The following is a 17,064-nucleotide window of genomic DNA, read 5'->3' as shown; positions in this document are numbered from 1 at the left end:
ACCGACAAAGCCCACAACGCCCACAACGCGAGCCAAATCCTTCAACACGCAAGGCGAACTCCTCAACCGGCGAGACGTCTGGCGCTCGAGAACATCTGCAGCGGGCGTGGAGGAACGTCCCACGCGCCCTATGAAGCGGCACAAAATGAGGGCTTTCTGTGCAGATCTTCTTGAGGCTCCTCGCCACACAAGCGAACGCCGATCTGTATAGATAGGTACGTACGAGCAGATACACAAGGATAGATGCGGTTCCACTCGAAGACAGAGACGCCCCCCGCGCTGGAAAGTTTCGGCCGCACGACCTGCAGTTTCGTGTCTAGTGTCGGTCTCACCCGTACTCCACGCAGACATCGTCAAAGTCAATGCGTCCCGCTGTGGGCCACGCGATCGGCGGCTGCGTCGGCAGCCCCATGTCGAACGTAAGTTTTCGAAGCGTGGCTCGCGTGCTTGAGAGCGTTTTCCGGGCCCGTGACGCAGAGGGCTGCGGGGTGAAACACGTTGCTGTGTCGTCCGCCAGTGTGTCTTCTCGGCTGGTGGCTGCCTGCTGTCGTCTGGGACGCTGGCCGTCTGCCTGCGCCCCTGTGCCTGCTGCGGCGGACGCGTCTGGGCCGGACGGGGCTCCGCCGTGACCGCCCTCGCTGCAGTCGCTGCCGAGCTGCTGCTGAGCACTCGTGGACGAAGAGCATGAGGCAAACGAGGACGTGGGCGAGGCCGACAAAGCGCTGCTGGTCAGGGACGAAGCGAAGGAGACCGACGCAGACGCGCTTGTGTTTTGCAGCACAAGCGTCTGCTCCGTTGCAGCCTGTGCCGCGCGAGAGGCGGGCACGGCAAGGAGGGCGGCCGCAGACGGAGACGAAGAAGCCAGGAAGGCGGCGAAAGGCGCAGAGACTCTCGGCTCAGCAGCCGGGATTGAGACGGACACCGCGGGGACTCCCTCGACTTTGACCGCCCCACCCGCGCTTCGCTCCTCGCTTCGCAGCTCGTCTTCAGAGTCCGGGGGCCCGTCGCCAGCTGCGCGCGCCACGGGAGGCTCAACAGACTGGAGAGCCCCGCTGTCGCTGCCAGCCTCAGCTTCGAGTGAGGCCAAACCACATCCAGACGGGGGCGGCGACGCTGCGTAAGGCGCAGACAGCGCCTGGGGTTCCGCCGCGCCACGCAGCACGTCTCTACAGGGCCCCGTCGCACCGAGGGATTGCAGATTGGGGCATGAGGCCTCGCGACTGAGAAACGGCAGAACGAACTGCGTGGCAGCGAAGCCAGGCGACTCCGCCACTGAGCGCGGCGACGCCGTGGACGGCGAGCCACACGCGAAAGGCAAGGCGAGTCTCCGGCACGTGGGCGACGAGGGAGGCGAAGTGCCTGAGCGGGGCGGCGCCTTGCCTGGGCGGTCAAACGACGACGGGGCGCGAGACGAAGAAGGAGTCGCAGCAGACGCGGATGCCGGCGGAGGGGGACACGAGACAGAGGCACACGACGAGGGCAACGCTGACAGGGACTTGGGATCCTTGAGAGTCAGGGGGACAGGAGGTGTGGAGTTGAAATGCGGCAGCGTGGAGGCTCCCGCACGGCAACAGAGCAGGTCGTAGGATGGGTCTTCAGGCGGGATCTGCGCGCAGCACCAAAAAGAAGTGCGTGACCAGCATCCAACAGAATTGGCATGTGCGTATGCAGATGCGCGCGCTGGGAAACGTGTCCACACAACGGTTAGTATGAGTAACGGCTTTGAGCAACGCTACCACATGGGTCGCTAATTCAGGGGCCCCACACCTGCACTGACTGTGTCTTCCCGTTTGTCCCCGCTGGCCTCATCCGTCGACACATGCGAAGTAGAACAAGCGAACAGCGAGTCTACACAGTCGACTGGACCCAGGCCAGCCTCGGGCACGGCAGACTGACATTTGCGTATTCGCAAAGGCGCTCGACGGCGACCATTTGCATTTCCGCGCGGATGGCGGAGGTGATGAGCGAGGTCAGCAGACGCACGAGCGGCATGGTGGAGTAGAGGCCGAGAGCCAGAACGGCCGCCAATTCGCCTTGCATCTGAACGGAGCAGAAACGTCGCAGGTATGTGCGCCGATGGGGCAATGTATGCACACACAGCGAGGCACAGCCAAGGCGTATACGTTCGATTATGCATGCAGATGCGACTGCGCACACACACCCACACAGAGATACCCAGCAATCGCCCGAGACTCGCTTGGCGCCCTGTCTCAACTTGCCAATCCGCAGGCGTCTGCAAATGGCTTCTCGCCTCTGCACCCGTCGCGGCCGCGCACGGCCAGGTATGCGCAGTCCCCAGTTCGAGGGTGCTCCGCCCCCCCCAGCGCCCCCAGCCCCACCTCCCCTGCCTCGCGTGGGGGCACGAGGTTCGTCCGGGGTCGCCTGAGGCCCTTATCAGAGCTCCCGTCCTTACCGTCCGCAGGCGCTGCGGGACGAGCACGACGGGACAGACGACAATAAACAGGAAGGCACCCTGCGCCAGCGCGCCGGAGCCCTGCAGCCTCAAGGACAGCCAGGCCTGCAGAAGTTGATTATTTTGCACCACGCGCCGATGCTCGCCGAGCTTCGCCACGCAGTTCTTATAGAAGCGGTTCTGCGCGCTGACAACACAGCCGCCAGCAACAGCATCTTGTATTAAAACCTCTGAGAAACGGAAAAAATAATGAAAAACTGGGGTGAAGTCGTAACAGGGAACATGGAAAAATACTGCCGAATGCGAAGGTCCACATCATCCAACGAGTCGGGACAGGGTTTACCGTTTACCCTAGATGCTAAGACCGGTCGCGCCCGCGAGGTACTGGAAGAGTGCAGCAGATGCGGAGTCAGACGCCGAGGGAAAAAACGTTGACCGGAAGAACGGGCGGTGAAACACACAGGGGGCCAGAGGCCGCCAACGACCGGCAGGATATTGAGCTGAGACATGCACGCAGCAAGGCGAGAGGACTCAGAAAACGAACAAAGGAGAGACCGACGCATGGCAACGCAGTGACAGCTCAAGCAGATCAAAGGATATGACGATGCGCAACAAGGAACAAAGGGACTGCAACTGCGCGACTGAAGAGCCGCGAGTAACCGGCCTCCTACCCGAAAGCTCGTATTGTCGCACTGCCCGTCGAGGCCTCCGCTAGTTTTTCGTGCAAAGGCGACCGTGTCAGCATTTCGAGTCTCTTCAGGTCCCTACACACGCCGACACACGCGCAGCACCGCACGAAGTAGTAGTACCACGAATATGCTACGCGCGCAGGGCGTTTACCCGTCAGAGGCCCCCATGCGGGGAGCGAGCGCCGAGAGAATGAGCGGGTGCCGGAGCCCATCAGTGGAAACACGGAAGCGAAAAGGCACACCGAGGACATGGGCGCCCACCAGATTCTCTCCCTACCGCTCGGCCTCTAAACACCATCCCACCCAAAAACGGCGGCGGTTTCGCCGCCAGCATGCACGGATATGCTGGCGCCCCGCGACTCTCGTGGCTGACTTGATCGATGACCGAAAGCGAGCAGAAGTCCGCCAGAAGAAAACGCCGACCGGCAGGAGGACGAGGAGAAGCAGGGGGGCGTTTCCCGCCAGCATGAGCAGCTTGGCAGAAAGAGTGACTGAAGAGTCGCACACAGTGGCGCACGACAGCCAACAACAGTGCCTGCTACGGTGCTCGTCAGCATATACATATATATATATATATATATATATATTAGGGTTTATATATATATATATATATATATATGTATAAAGGTAAACATATCTGTATATGCATACACATGTGTGTGCACCTACTCAGTTTCCGGAGGAAAGCCTGAAGCGCAGCCCAGTGCGTGGGACATACCAGATGCACCAGTATCGGAACCCCAAACCCAAAATGACCATTTCTGTAAATTCAGTCAAGAGAGAACTGCGTGTAGCATATACAGCCAGTGGCGCGCGGCGTCAGCCGATTCCCAGTGTGGCCTGTTTAGAGTACACAGACGGTTTTCCGTGAAGCGACAGGGGCTAGAAGACCAGCGCAGAGGCTGTTTCGTGAACAGGACGCTAAGGCGTAGTTGATGTAACTTGCTGCGTGTCTCCTGGGGCAGTGTGGGAGAGTCGCCGCAACGGCCGCGTGAGTCTCGCGGCTGCCGTTGTGGACGGATCTTCCTGCGTCCACTTGGCGCTCGCACACGCCAGCCACACACAGGCGGATTCACACATACAGGGCCGCCTGCAACTCGGCAAAACAGTCCTGTAACTCAGGGATAAAGGATGAAGTCTGTGAGACGAACGGGTCCGACAAGGCTCAGCGTGCGTGGGCGGTCGCTTCGCGCACTTTCCCGTCGCGTGCGCTTTGCGCCACGGCCCCAATCTTGAGCAGCGGGCAGTTGCTGCGCATGCGCCATACCTGCGATGACGGTGAAGAGATGGAGCGCGGAGGGAATCTGCTCATCGACGCTGAAGATGTCGTCGCTGCATCTGCTCAGGATGCGGCCCAGCGGCGTGCGCTCCACCCATGAGCTGCTCGACCTGAGAAAACACGAGTCGCCTACACGAGGCCACGCTGGTTGTTCAGCGTGTAGATGCACACATGTTTGGCTACACCAATGTTGGATGCGTTCCGACCGGATATCGCTGTTTGTAAGCGCGGGCGTGTGGAAACGGGATAAATGCACCACGCGGCGCCGCCCCAAAGAGTCTCGCTTGTTTTCTCTCTCCCTGCAGACTGAGTCCGCCGTGACTGCGAACGCATAAAGGCGAAAGCACGCAGCCGCTCCTTACCTGAGAAGAGAAGAAAGCACTCGTTCATGTAAGGCCCTGGCGGCCGTCAGGCCACAGCGCACGTATCCGAACGTCGTGCAAACGCAGAGGACAATTGAAAAACAGACGACGAATAGGTACACACACAGGAAGCTGAAATCCCTCCATTTCTGTTCGTCGTCGGCGGTGAGAACCGTTCCCGCTTCGCTGTCCTCCGCCGCTGAAAAGAGCGGCGAGAGTGAAAAGGAAAGAGAAAAAGGCAAGACTGAGCGGAGCGACGAGGAGAGGGAAGTGAAGAACGAGGCGACGCTCTCAGGAAGCGACGACGCTGCCGCAGCCGGGAACGGCAGGGAAGCTGAAGGTGGCGGTGAGGACGCCGAAGTCGTCAAGGAAACGAAGCAAGTGAGAAGCGGAAGAGGAATGAGAAAAGGTAGCCGATTGGTCGTCCAGCACTTCACCCAGTAGTCGCAGAAGGCGCTGCCGTAAGCATGCAGCTGCGAGCAGACACGCAGCACGCCAGACAACGCGTGCTCGCTCCACGAAGACTAACACTGCCCCAATCCACCGGACATGAAGCCCCTAAAGAGCACCACCCACGGGCGCTCAGCTGCGGATGCCGACGACGATCCGCACAGACTGCGCAGCCCGCAGACGGGTCCTCTCACATCCACGGTCCTGTTCCTGCCAGCCCTCACGACCCGCCTCTCGTCGCCTCTGTTCCCCCGGTGGGCGGGCGCAGGCCAGGTTTCTCGGCGTCGTCAGTTTGCTTGCGTTTCGGGCGACTCCTCTCTGTGTGTGCGTCTTTTGGCGGGTCGGCGTGCTTTCACTCGGTGTGGTGCGCGTTCGTCCACTGTCGCGCCTCGCCCTCACCCAGCGCCTCTTCTTCCCCGTTGCTTCTGCCCGAGAGCTTACCATGCAGGCGGTGAGGACTCCAATCACGCGGCCGGCGCCTGCCGCGCGTATGTATACGCCCCACAGGGCCCTATCGGAGACGCCGGCGTGCGGAGGCTTCTCTTTCTCTTTTGTAGCCGACCGGTGTCTCCCTTCTCGCATTCGGCAGATCTTCGTCTCCGGCGCCCCACGCATGCGCGACCCGAATGCTGTGCTGCGCGACGGCACTTCAGGACCCTCGGCGAGCCACGCGCGCGCCTCCTCTTCATTTTGGCGACCTCGATGCGGGCGGCAGAGTCCGCCCTCTAGGCAAGTTCGAGGCGAGTCACCCGTCCGTGCCTTGGCCGCGTATGAATGCAGTGCGCTAGAGCTGAGGCGCGTCGCGCCCTCCACTCCGCTTTGCAAATCACGCTCGCGACGACTGTTTCGGCATCCGTGGCTTTCCGGAGTCTCCCCTCCGCCGGCCGCGTCCTCCACGATATCTTCCTCAGTCGTTTCGCGAATACTCCTTCGGCGTGGAGCTGCTGGCCATTGTGAAACACACGAAGGCGCCGTCGCCTGGGGCTTTGCCTCGGCCGCTGGGCAGTCAGCGTGCGCACCGAGTCGAGCGCGTGACGGGGCTGCGGCCTCGGAGCTAAACGAAGAGACCCGCGGAAACGAGGCGCGCAACAGACTCCCGTAGGAGCTGCTTCGCTCTCCGCTGGAGCTTGTTCCTTTTCCATCGACCGGCTCGGAAAGGACAGTCGCGGACGTCGACAGCTCGCCACGCGTCAGGCTGCCAGACCCAGCAGTCGCAGGTGTGTCGGCCCGGCCGCCGACGCTTCGGGGCTTGGGCGCCCGTGAGCCTGCCCCCGCCCCCTGAGGGGCTCCGCCGAGGCGACCCTGTCGAAGCGGCGGGGCGCCACCACGCGATGACGCGGCAGCAAGAGACGAGAGACTTTCGTGGCGCTGAGCGCCCGACTCGGAGTCATGGTTCGGGGTCTCGCTAGACAGGTCGCCGAGGCCGAGAACCCCGCGAGGACCCGCGGGTGCGGAGGCCCCGCCAGCGTGGGGCGCGGAGTGCGCGGAGGCAGAGAAAGGGGGAGACGCAAATGCCGGCGGGAACGGCTGTGACGCACAAGCAAAAGGCCAGATGGCAGGCGACCCTACCAGCGGCGACGAGGAAAAAACAGAAGGGGCAGGTCGGAGCGAGACTAGGTGCCCTCCCTCCATGTAGAGCAGAGACGCAATCGGCGCGTCGGGCACGGAACTCAAAAACGCCGCTTGCGTCACCAGCACAACGGTGTGCTTCCACAGGATGCCTGCACGCACATCGCAGGAAGTCACCAGGCAACGGCTTCGCGACGCCCTTCCACTTGCCGAGCTGATGCTCTAGCCCAACGTTTTCGGCGGCCCAGCTACAAACTGCACATCGCGTACGCCCAGAGAATGCACAGAAATGCTGCAGAAGACGACTGCGAAGCTTGGCAAAACAATACAGACACGAAACGCCACGTCCTCTCTCGCCAGGGGACCAGCGTCGTGGCGAACTCCACAGTCACCGGATGCCCATCTAGCGCATGCAGCAGCGCGACCGGCGGACGAAGGAAAAGCTGGAAGGCGTGCCTATCCTTGCGGTACACGCCCCTGCTTTCAGCGTCTGTCGGACGTCTCCTACACAGCTCAGAATCGCCTCGGCGGAGGACTAGCAACGGATGCGCAGGCCTCAAAACGAATCGGGAAAGCGCTCGCGTACCTCCTTCGGCGAAAATGTGGCGCCAGACCCACATCGCGGTGACCGCATCCAGCGAGCTGAAGGGATCATCAATAAGAAACAGTCGAGTCTCTGCGTTCTTTTGGACTCGCCTGGATGCATATGGCGCAGGCGTTGGGAGTCGGCGAGTACGAGGCTGTTTCTGTAAGTCGCTGCCGTGTGTAAGGCCGTCCGCAGAGCCTGCTGGGCACCCGCCGACCGCAGAGGAAGGCGGCGAAGCAGAGAGCTGAGAGGATGCGACAACTGACGACGGGGCCGCGGGACGATACAGCGACAACGCGGAAGGGGGGACGGAAGCTCGCAGTGGTGACGAAAATGGAGCGGGCGAACTGGCCGCAAGAGCTGCGCCGTACACCGCCCGGGCGAGCCCTACACGGGCACGCTGGCCGCCTGAGAAGAGCCCAAATGACACACGACATGACAGCGACTAGATATGCAAAACACGCAACGAATATGAAGGCCCGCACCGGCGAACGGCATCAAGAGCACCGTCCTGAGCAATGGGGTGCGTGAGGTAGAATCGGGAGCGAGAGATGATGGTGCGCGATCATGCGGCGGAGAGAGTCGTTGTCGGAACCTGCGCACGTGGAGACTGAGACGTGAAACAGCCGGCGCCATAGCTGCAGCGACGAGGTGCGGCGCGCAGGGGCGGAACGCGAAAGCCGCACAGAGCCCTTTCTGCGCGCGGCAGGCGACTGCTTTGACGCGTTGCCGCAGGTAGCGCTGAGCGGCGAATGACTGCATGCTCATGCCTACTGTTAGCGACTCGCGCCAGCCCATAGACAAGGAGACAAACACGCAACGCCACTGGCGTATGCAGAGAACGAACACACCGGCCCACATGCGAGACTGAAGGCCTCTGCGAAGTGGGAACACACTCGGTAACTTGCATACATTCCGCTCCCCTGCCCTAGGCCTGAGCCCGAGCCTATCGAGGCTGAAATGTCGGCAAGGCAATACTCCCGAACCTTACCACTCAGGCATTGACCTCCACTGTCGAGCCGCGTAAGATCTTTGCATGCGAGCTTATCGATATCACTGTGTAGGGCGCATGCAGTCAGGACTTTGTGGTAAGCCTCAGGCTCGAACTCGCGGCCGAAGAGAATATTCTCTCGAATTGTGCCTCCAAACAGCCAAGGCTGCTGTGCGGCATATCCCGCTACCCATCCACCGTCCTTCAGCTGTGCTCGTTCCTCTTCGTTGTCGGATGCTTCGTTCTCTCCTTCATCGCCTTCGCCTGCGGGTGTCCATAGACGGGTCCCCGCTTGTGTCCGCCTGTCACAGTCAGACTCACGTCCGTTTTCCTTTTCGCTGGAGATTCCCATTGCACGGATGTCCTCTCCATCCTCCCCAGCTCGGCATCGGCGGTGCTGCCTGCCGCCCTGCGTAGGGAGGAACGCGGAGCCGTGAATCAGGACGAGCTCGCCGAGCAGTGCACAAAGCAGACTGCTCTTCCCGCCCCCCGAGGGGCCTACAATCACGGTGAGGTCTCCGGAGTTCACGCGCAAATCGATGTGCTTCAACACGACTTTGCTGCGGCTCACAGAGGGCCCAGCTACACTGGACAGCAGCGGCGCCCCCACAAAGGCGGGCGCCCCGGCCGCCGGCGGGCACGGGCTAGCTGTCGAAAGCGGAGACGAACAACGAGACGACGCGGTGCCGCTGCGTGTGGACGCGATAGGAAACGCGAGAGGCACGCGAAGCACCCGCGAGAACTCGGACAGCTCCGATGGCGTCAGGGACTGCCAAGAGAAATAGCAACCCTGCAACAGAATTGCGGGGTCCCGTCTGTCCTCGCCAGCACCCCATGTAGGGGGCTGAAGCCATGCAGATGTCTGGGGACTGCTTAGCCCATCCGCATGCCCCCTCGCTCCCTCGACGGCGGGCATCGGCGCGACGATATGGACGGCTTTTTTGGCTTTGCTTTCCTGGGTAAAATCTCCAAAAGCGCCTTGACGGTCGCGAGTCTCCACGTCGGTCGCACCTGCCTCTGCCATGGCTGCCTCTCGCCTCTTCTCTCCTACCTCGCCGGCGTCTCTCTCGCGACGCCTCTCCTCGTCCCCTGGTCCGGCTGCCTGTGCGTGTTGGAGCCTAGGCCGCTGCAGCCGCAACCGCGCCAGTGTCGTGCTCTCCCTCGAGTCCCTGCGCCGCTGCCCGCCGTGCCGTGTAGACGGCAGACTCGCCGAGGGCGCGCAGTCCGCGTCTCTGCAGTGCGCGGAGAGGAACGTGGACAGGCGCGTGAAGGACACCGCCGCAGTTGTGAACTCGGCCAAGAGCAGCGGCAGCATGTTAAGGGCGTTGAGTGCGCGGTCGATCAGAGCGAGAGAGGAGAAGATGTCGGAGGCGGCAGTGAGCTTCTGACGGGCGAGGACAAGCGAGAAGAGGACGACGACCTTGACGACTAGAGGCGTGCAGATAAAGAAATAGTTGCCACACGCGTGCAGATAGTACCGCCACCTGAGCAGACACCCTCACACCAACGCACTGACAATGAAAACCGGACGTCGCACACTCACACGGAGATTTGCACTAGTTACCCGAATACGTCGATAAAGTTGATTTCGTCATGACCGTCAGGCGCTCAAGCATACAGCTGCGCCCTACGTCTGGTAACAGGCATAGGCCACATGTCCACGCCTTTTTCCGCGAGTCTGCGTGATCCCAAGCACACGTCAAACCGATAGAACGAGTGCTCGCGAGCGGACAAACACATACATGCTCAGTACACGGTATCTACGCGTCGAGCGGGGCAGCCGGTACGGCGCATCCACCCCCGCGTGTGTGTATTTGTCCCCAGTTGCTACCGCCGAAGGACGACAGGGCATCGCCCGCTGCTGCCTCGCTTCACGGAGTCGCCCAGGGGACACTCAGTCTTCTTCCGACACAGACGGATGAGTATTCTGAGTCTGTCCTACTGGGCGTTGCCGCTTACTTGAGCCGCTGGAGTTCGTGCTGCCTGAGCGTTCGCAGACGCCGATAGGCGAATCTCTCGAGGCAAAGGAGCTTCACGTGTCGAAAGTGAGCGAAAAACTCGCGGCAGGCGTGGAGGCGCGCGTCGCGGCAGACCATAAGGCGCCGCGTCAGGTGGCGCAGGTAGCCCGTTAGGTGAACTTGAAGCAGGAGACAGATGCCTGCAAACGAGCGGGAAGATGAGAAGGGCATGGGCGATCCCCGGAAACGGGAAAGTGCATACGCGAGGAAACATGATTGATGGTGACGACGACAAGTGGATCCTGCCCAGACATGCATGCCAAAGATATGTCAAGCGGACGCAGACAGCTTCCCTTCATACGACTAGTTGCCATTTAGGGGTGAAATCGGCAAATGCGGCATGAACCTCTCGGCCGCCCGGGTACACATAAGCCGACTTCTTAACTCCGCGAGAGGGCGTCAAGCGCCTCTGCACCTCTGTCTGACGTACCAAACACAATGAGGCCGGGGAGGAAGGCCTTGGGAATCTGGAAGTAGATCAAGTAGAGCGTCATGGCGAGCGTCAGCGGCGTCGCCCAAGCTTCGTGGAGTGTGCAGAGGCCGCCCTGAATCCGCTCGCCGTCCACACTCAGCAGTGTGGTGAGCTCCACCGGGACGACTCCCGAGCGCGGCCCCCGTTGGCGCTTTTGCTTCCCACTGGAGGTTGAGCGACTGGTGCCCTCCTCTCGCCATTTCGCTTCCTTTCTCCGGGTGCAGCTGGCCTGCTGGCGCGTCGCTGACGTCCACAACCGGGCTTTCGAAGGCTCCGAAGATGACGCCGTGTCGGGTGACCAAAGGGCTCCAGTCTGCTGGGGGAACGACACAGTTGTCAAGTCGTAGAGACCGGGAGGCAGCGAAGGAGCAGATGCGCACCGGCGGGCGGCAGGCGCAGACCCTGAGGCTGTCGACGGGCGACAGATGGAACGCCACCCGCAGTCCGTGGGAGTCGTCCCTTGAACGTCAGCTCTGGTGACGGCGATAGGCCGCCTAGGGCCGTCGCCAGCTGTGCGTCCACGGCGCTCCCCCGCGCCGTGTGAGAAAGATTCACAGGGCACGGGCACGTCGGCAGGCCACGGTACATCCACGCTCGTCTGCTGCCACGCGGAGCTCCAAGGTGCCGGTGCTACTGCAGCCCCCGCTTTGTCCCAGGCGCCACGCGCGGTCGCTGATCCAGTGCCGCGGTCGTCGAGGGAACGGCGTTTGGAGCCCAGTGCCTGATCATCCGTTGTAGGCGCTAAACGCGAAGAAGACCGAAAGGCAGCTATTGTGGCTGCGGCGGCTGCGGCTGCGACGGCGGCAATGTCGCCACTGCTCCTTCGCCGTTGTCGTGTCCCCTCTGTGGGTTCCATATACATGGGCCTCGCCAGCGGCAGCCCGGGCGCCGGCCCTCCGCAGTCCATCTGGAGAGGCGCCGGCCAGGTAGGGGACGCGAGCGATGACGATTTGACGGCAGGTGCGTGTCTCGCGAGGGTCCTGCTCAGGCTGAAGTTAACAGGCGGGTCGCAGCTGCTAGTCTCGGCGCCATCGACGCCGCCGCCCTCTTCCTCGTCAGCCCAGCTGAAGACCTGCATGCACACAGAGCATTTAAGCGCGAGCCAGATGAGCACATTCGCCACCGAGTTAGACAGCGCACAACTGACGGCCGAAACCTAGCGTCGGATACGGAGACGAAGCTCTCGGCCCCAGTCGCGCGCGGCCTCTGCGGCGGTGCGCGTTTGACTCGCAAACGCGACAAACAATGGGATCACGCGCGGGCACACGGGCAAAACACCAGGTGTAGCAAAATTGACAGATATGGGACCTGGAGGGCGAACTCGCCGGGAACGAAATCAGACATTTCTATAGGAGCAACAAACTGCAACCGAATGACTCCTGCCATTGCCACCCTCCGCGCAGCCGCGATGTCTCTAGTTGGACCCCGGAGGTGGTGCGAGACACTGCTTGCTCATGCTGCTTCTTGCAGAGGGTGGCTCGGCTTGTGAGCGGTGAGATGGACACGGGATGTATTAAGAAAGTCCAGCAGCGGGTCACCTCTACGAAGACATGAATGTAGTCCTCTCGAACCCACTGCCTGCGTACTCGCTCTGCATACCCACGCGCCGATCGCGCGTTCTGCTTCTTTGGTGACGGCCATATATACAAAACTCTGTGCACATCTGTATGACACGCAAACGACTGAAAGCGTCTGTGTCTGTGCGCCCCCCTCTCCCCCCCGCCGATAGGCCCCTACCGTCGCCAGCGACGCTGCGTCGTCCTCTTCGTCTCCGCTGCTGTCGTCTGTGTCGCTGTCGACGCCGGACAAGTCTCCAGCTTCGCTGCTCGGCCCATCCTCGTCTGACCCCTCCCCGGCCGCCGCCTCATCATCGCCTGCTGCGGTCCCGCTCCCGCGGTTTGCCTGCTTGCCACACGCCCCTCGTCGCTCCCGCCGGCGCAGTCGCCTGCCTTTCTTTGAGCGCTCCGCGCCCACAAACTGGGCCGTCGCGGCCGCTGCGGTCGCCACAGCTGAATTTGCGACGTCGCGAGCCGCGGTGTTGAGGCCACCCATGACAGTGGCAGTCCGCCGCAGCGCCCTCGAGGCTGCGTTCTCAATGGCACCCCTGACCCGCGCCCGGAGCGACGACGACCCAGCAGAAAGAGATGGAAAGTAAGACGCTGACAGAAACAGAGAAGATGATGCGACGGAGAGGAGCGGCGCTGAGTGACACAGGGTCAGTGACGGGCGAGGGGAAAGCGAGGGGCTTGGAGCAGGGCCGGACGCGGCAACACGCGACGAACGGCCGGGTATGGCATGACGCTCCTGACACGCAGGCGAAAGTGGCGATCTTGGTTGCTGTGAACTGCCCACCAGAATGGTGCTCGGAGCCGTCCCTGGACTCGCTTCTGCATCCTCGCGCGGCGCCCAAGGCGCAAATGCTCCAGGGGCTTTCCCCCCGCTGCCGGGCTGGTCGAAAGGCGTGGCGTCCGAACGAGGCGAGCGCGCGAGCCACCGACCGCCAGATGCTTCGTGGCGCATCGGCTCTGCCTGCCTGAGATCCGCAGGAACGACGTCAGATGCGGCGGCCTCGTCTACGCTCGAGGCAGCGGCCCCCTCCTTCCCACGCCTTTCCGCGCCGCGCGCCCAGTGCAGCGGCAGCGACGCCTCGGGCGGATCGGCGGACTGCCCTGCGTCCCATGAGGCAGGACCGGGGCGCTCCACACCGCTGCGTTGGCGCTGGCTGCCAACGCCGCTCGACGCCCGTCCGGCAAGTTCGTTCTCCTCGTCTGTATGCTCACGAGCGCGAGCTCGGTCTTCCAAGTCGGCGAAAGGCCCGCCGACCCCAAAGGGTTTAGGGTTTAACCCCGACTGCGGAGTGCTCTCCCCATCGACCAAAGTGCCCTGTTCCTCGGCGCGGCTGCGTCGACGTCTCTCACGGCCTTCGCCTGCAGTCGCCCGCCGGCCGTGCCCATTGCGGGCTTCCCGTTCTGGGCCTAATCGCTGTCTGTTGTCGTCGTGACTTCGGTCGCGTGTCTCTGCACCGAAGCCCATGAACCGAGGTGTCGCGCCGCCCCGCCACGACGGGCGCGGGGTGGTGTCGGGTCCGTCCGGCGTGTGTCCACGGCTTTTTCGGCCTCGGCTTTCCCCTTCACCGTTCTGAATCCGGCACCAGTCCGCGTCGTTCTCCCAGCGCTTTCGCGTCAGCTGCGGGCGGAAGTTCGTGTCCCGTCTGCGCGCGTATCCTTCGCCTCCCCCGGGGCTGACGACCACTCGAAAGGCGGCGGCGAGAAGGGCGACCTTGATGTCCACGGCGACGCGCCGCATCTTCTGCCCTACGTAAACGCCGAGCGCGACATGTGCGAGGCTGCACACGACCATGCCGAGCGCGAGCAGCAGAATGTGGCGCATGCGCGCCTCCAAAAACTCGTCGTCCTCCGTCCGCGGCCGCACCACGACGTGCGACCCGCCGGAGCTCGGCTCAGCCGTCGCCTCCCCCGTAAACAGAGCGAAGAGGGAGGCCAGGAGCGGCGGGAAGGAGGCGGCGGCCGACCACGCAGCCACGCCGGGGTCGCCGGCAGACGCCAGCGCCGCAGGGTCGTGGAACGCATCTCCCAACGCGGACGATAGCGGCGTAGCCAGCGGCGAAGCCGCGCCAGTCGCCGCCGGCGCACACGCCGCCGCTATGTGGGCAGACCGGCAGGCCGATCCGGAGGCCGGAGGCGACTCACAACACCCCTCAGGTGAGCGCAGTGTTGAGGAAGACGCGTGAGCCAGTGACGTGCCCTGCCAGCCATCTGGCGAGGCGCCCGGGAGCGGCGCCTCCACGGAGGCCACCAGGCGTTTGAGAAACAGCGGCAGCAGGGCCGCGAGGATGACTTCGAGGAGGCGGAGGACGCCGAGCAGATACGCTGGCGACAGGAGGCTGGCGGCATGCAGAGCTCTCAGAATGGACGGTGCGGACGGGTGGCGGCGTCGCTCGGCGTCAAAGGCCTTCAAAAAGGCCGCCGCCTTACCCAGATCATCCTCATCGCCGCTGGCGGGACCCGGAGCAGCCGGGGACGCGGAGGGCAACGTGAACCCTTCTGACTGGGGTGACGAAGAGCGGAACGACGCAGGCGACGAGATGAAAAGGCGCGACGAATAAAGCAGACACTGCCAGATCAAGCCAAGCAGACGTCGCGGCCGCCGAAGCCACGAGACAGAGAGAGACCTGAGCGTCGTCCGGGGTCCCCCCCTCCGTTCCCCGAGGCTCCTTCCACTTTCCGCCTTCCGCGCGTCGGCAGACTCCTCGCCAAGCACGCGCGGGCGATCCGCCGCAGACCGCTCCGCGACCACACGCTCGCTAGCTGGGACGCTCGCTGTCTTCTCAGGCGCCCGCGTCGCCGCCTCCGGCAGCGGGACGAGAGGCGCGGAGAGTCCCTCGGCGGCCGCCGCGCGCCACGCACGAGATGGAACGCGATTTGAAGACGCGACCCCGACAAGGCATCGAGGAGGCGAGGAGGCGGAAGCGTGCAGCGGCGGAAGGCAGGAAGAGGAAAAGACAGACGCCCCCCGCGCTGCAGGCCGAGGCCTCGCGGGCGGCGGAAGTGGCGAGCTGAGAGCCGCTGAACGGGGCGACGGGCCTCGACTCGGCGACGCGTGAGGCTGCGAACGATTGAAGGAGGAGGCGGGAGCGGATGGAGCAGCACAGAGGTCGGGGGGCGACTCTGCAGCTCCGTCACCAGCTGTGTTGACGCTCATGCTGGGAGCCCGCAGAAGTCACTGGGCCGCAGAGGAACGCAGGAACGACGGGAAAGAAGGACAGAGGCAACGCAGAGCAACAGTGAGGCAGCCGCAGAGGCGGACGGGAGGACAAAAAGCGAGACGAGTGCTTCCAAAGCGGCCGCGCGACTGGCAGCTCATGCAGTCAAGAGTGATAAAAAACGCAGTGAACGGAAAGAGGACACGACCAGATGCTACCGCAGAGACGTCCTCCCTTCGTAGCCCCGGTTACACGGCCTCGCCGCGCGCTCCCCATCCTCTCTCTCTGTTGGCGTCTTTCCTTCTCTGCGTCTATCTCTGCAGTCCACGAGCTGTGGTTCAAGCGGGCGTCGCTCGCCGTTTCGGCCGAACACCCTCCTACGGCCCAAGAGGTCTTGTCGTCTCAGTCCTTGCAATCATGCATCTTCACTCTCTCGCACTCACCTCTTTCCATTCATGCTCGCCCCTCTCGCTGCCTCCCTGTATCTCCGCCGACCCGGAGTGTCTCTGTGCGCCAGCACTTTCCTCAGTCGCCGCGTTCTTCTCCCCCTCTACCTAGGGTTCTGTGCCTCGGTCTCTCAATCTTGCTTGCCGCTCCTCCGAGTCCGACGGCTTACCGTTGCCGTGCACCCACGGCACGCAGCACCACTGTATCCTGTCTCCCTCCTCGGCGCCGTTTGCTCTTCTGCGGTCGCTTTTGATTTGCCTGTAGAGAAAATCGTGTTCCTCGCCGGCTACATCTTTCCAGACTCGCAGCTGCGAGGCGCAGCGCGTCATTCAGGCGCGTGTGCGAGAGAAGCAGGCAAGGTCAAATGCCGGACACACTCGAAAGAGGCGAGCTCTGAGGCGCAGCAAGTTCTTTTTCTTCGCCTCGTGACGCCGCCGTCTCGCCCTGTCTCCTCACTTGGGTTCAAACACTGCTGGGCGACGGGCGACGAGATCGCCGCCAAACACCGGACAAGAAAGCGGCCAGAAAATGCTTGCAGGCTGCCTAGAAAGAAAATCCAAGAGTCAAACGACGAAGACGTAGAAAGAGATCCAGAAAAGAGCGAATCAGCAGAGAGGGAGACGCAGAAGTGCCTGGCGACGAGCGCGCGTTGTGTGTTCGACAAGCTACCGCATGCGTCGATGCTCACTTTTCTCTCGCGCGTGGCTGTCTCGTCAGAAGTGGTAGGACACGTAGAGACAGGAAGGGATAAAGTGCATCTTTTCGGCCTTCTCACTTTGTTTGTCTGCCATTTCTTTTCGTTCCAGGAAGGGCGAATAGACGCGATTCACGCGCCTGTTTGCTCAGAGAAGTTGGGCGTTCTTGTTCTTCTATCGTGAGCTTCTACGGTGGGCATCTCAGGGACGGCGTGTCTTGGGAGACGGCGTCAACGCAACGCTTGAAAGCGAGAAAAATGAAGGCGAGAAAGCCCCCAGGGAAGTCTAGACTTGGTCTCCTTTGATATTTCGTTTCGCGTGTCCTCCAGGAAGGGGGAAGCTCTTTCCACGAGCGTCGCTACTGCTCATG

The 17,064-nt window shown here is 62.6% G+C and overlaps 1 protein-coding gene across 1 annotated transcript; it reads right to left on the bottom strand.

The window, feature by feature from the left end:
• Window positions 1-1,394: 1,394 nt before the first annotated feature.
• BESB_022720 (uncharacterized protein) lies at window positions 1,395-15,551 on the bottom strand (the record flags this gene model as incomplete). The annotated part of the gene is made up of 13 exons (XM_029360974.1): window positions 1,395-1,606; window positions 1,897-2,040; window positions 2,414-2,600; window positions 3,085-3,177; window positions 3,476-3,593; window positions 4,370-4,491; window positions 4,744-5,216; window positions 5,635-6,914; window positions 7,349-7,756; window positions 8,340-9,823; window positions 10,299-10,497; window positions 10,788-11,901; window positions 12,567-15,551. Coding segments are annotated over 13 exons (8,819 nt in total), but the record flags the coding sequence as incomplete, so codon positions are not given.
• Between the last annotated feature and the right edge of the window lie 1,513 nt (window positions 15,552-17,064).

Source organism: Besnoitia besnoiti, chromosome XII (genome assembly GCF_002563875.1).
Source record: "Besnoitia besnoiti strain Bb-Ger1 chromosome XII, whole genome shotgun sequence".
NCBI classification, from domain to species: domain Eukaryota; phylum Apicomplexa; class Conoidasida; order Eucoccidiorida; family Sarcocystidae; genus Besnoitia; species Besnoitia besnoiti.
The sequence above is the reverse complement of the archived record's forward strand: the minus strand, read 5'-3'. Positions and strand labels throughout refer to the sequence as shown.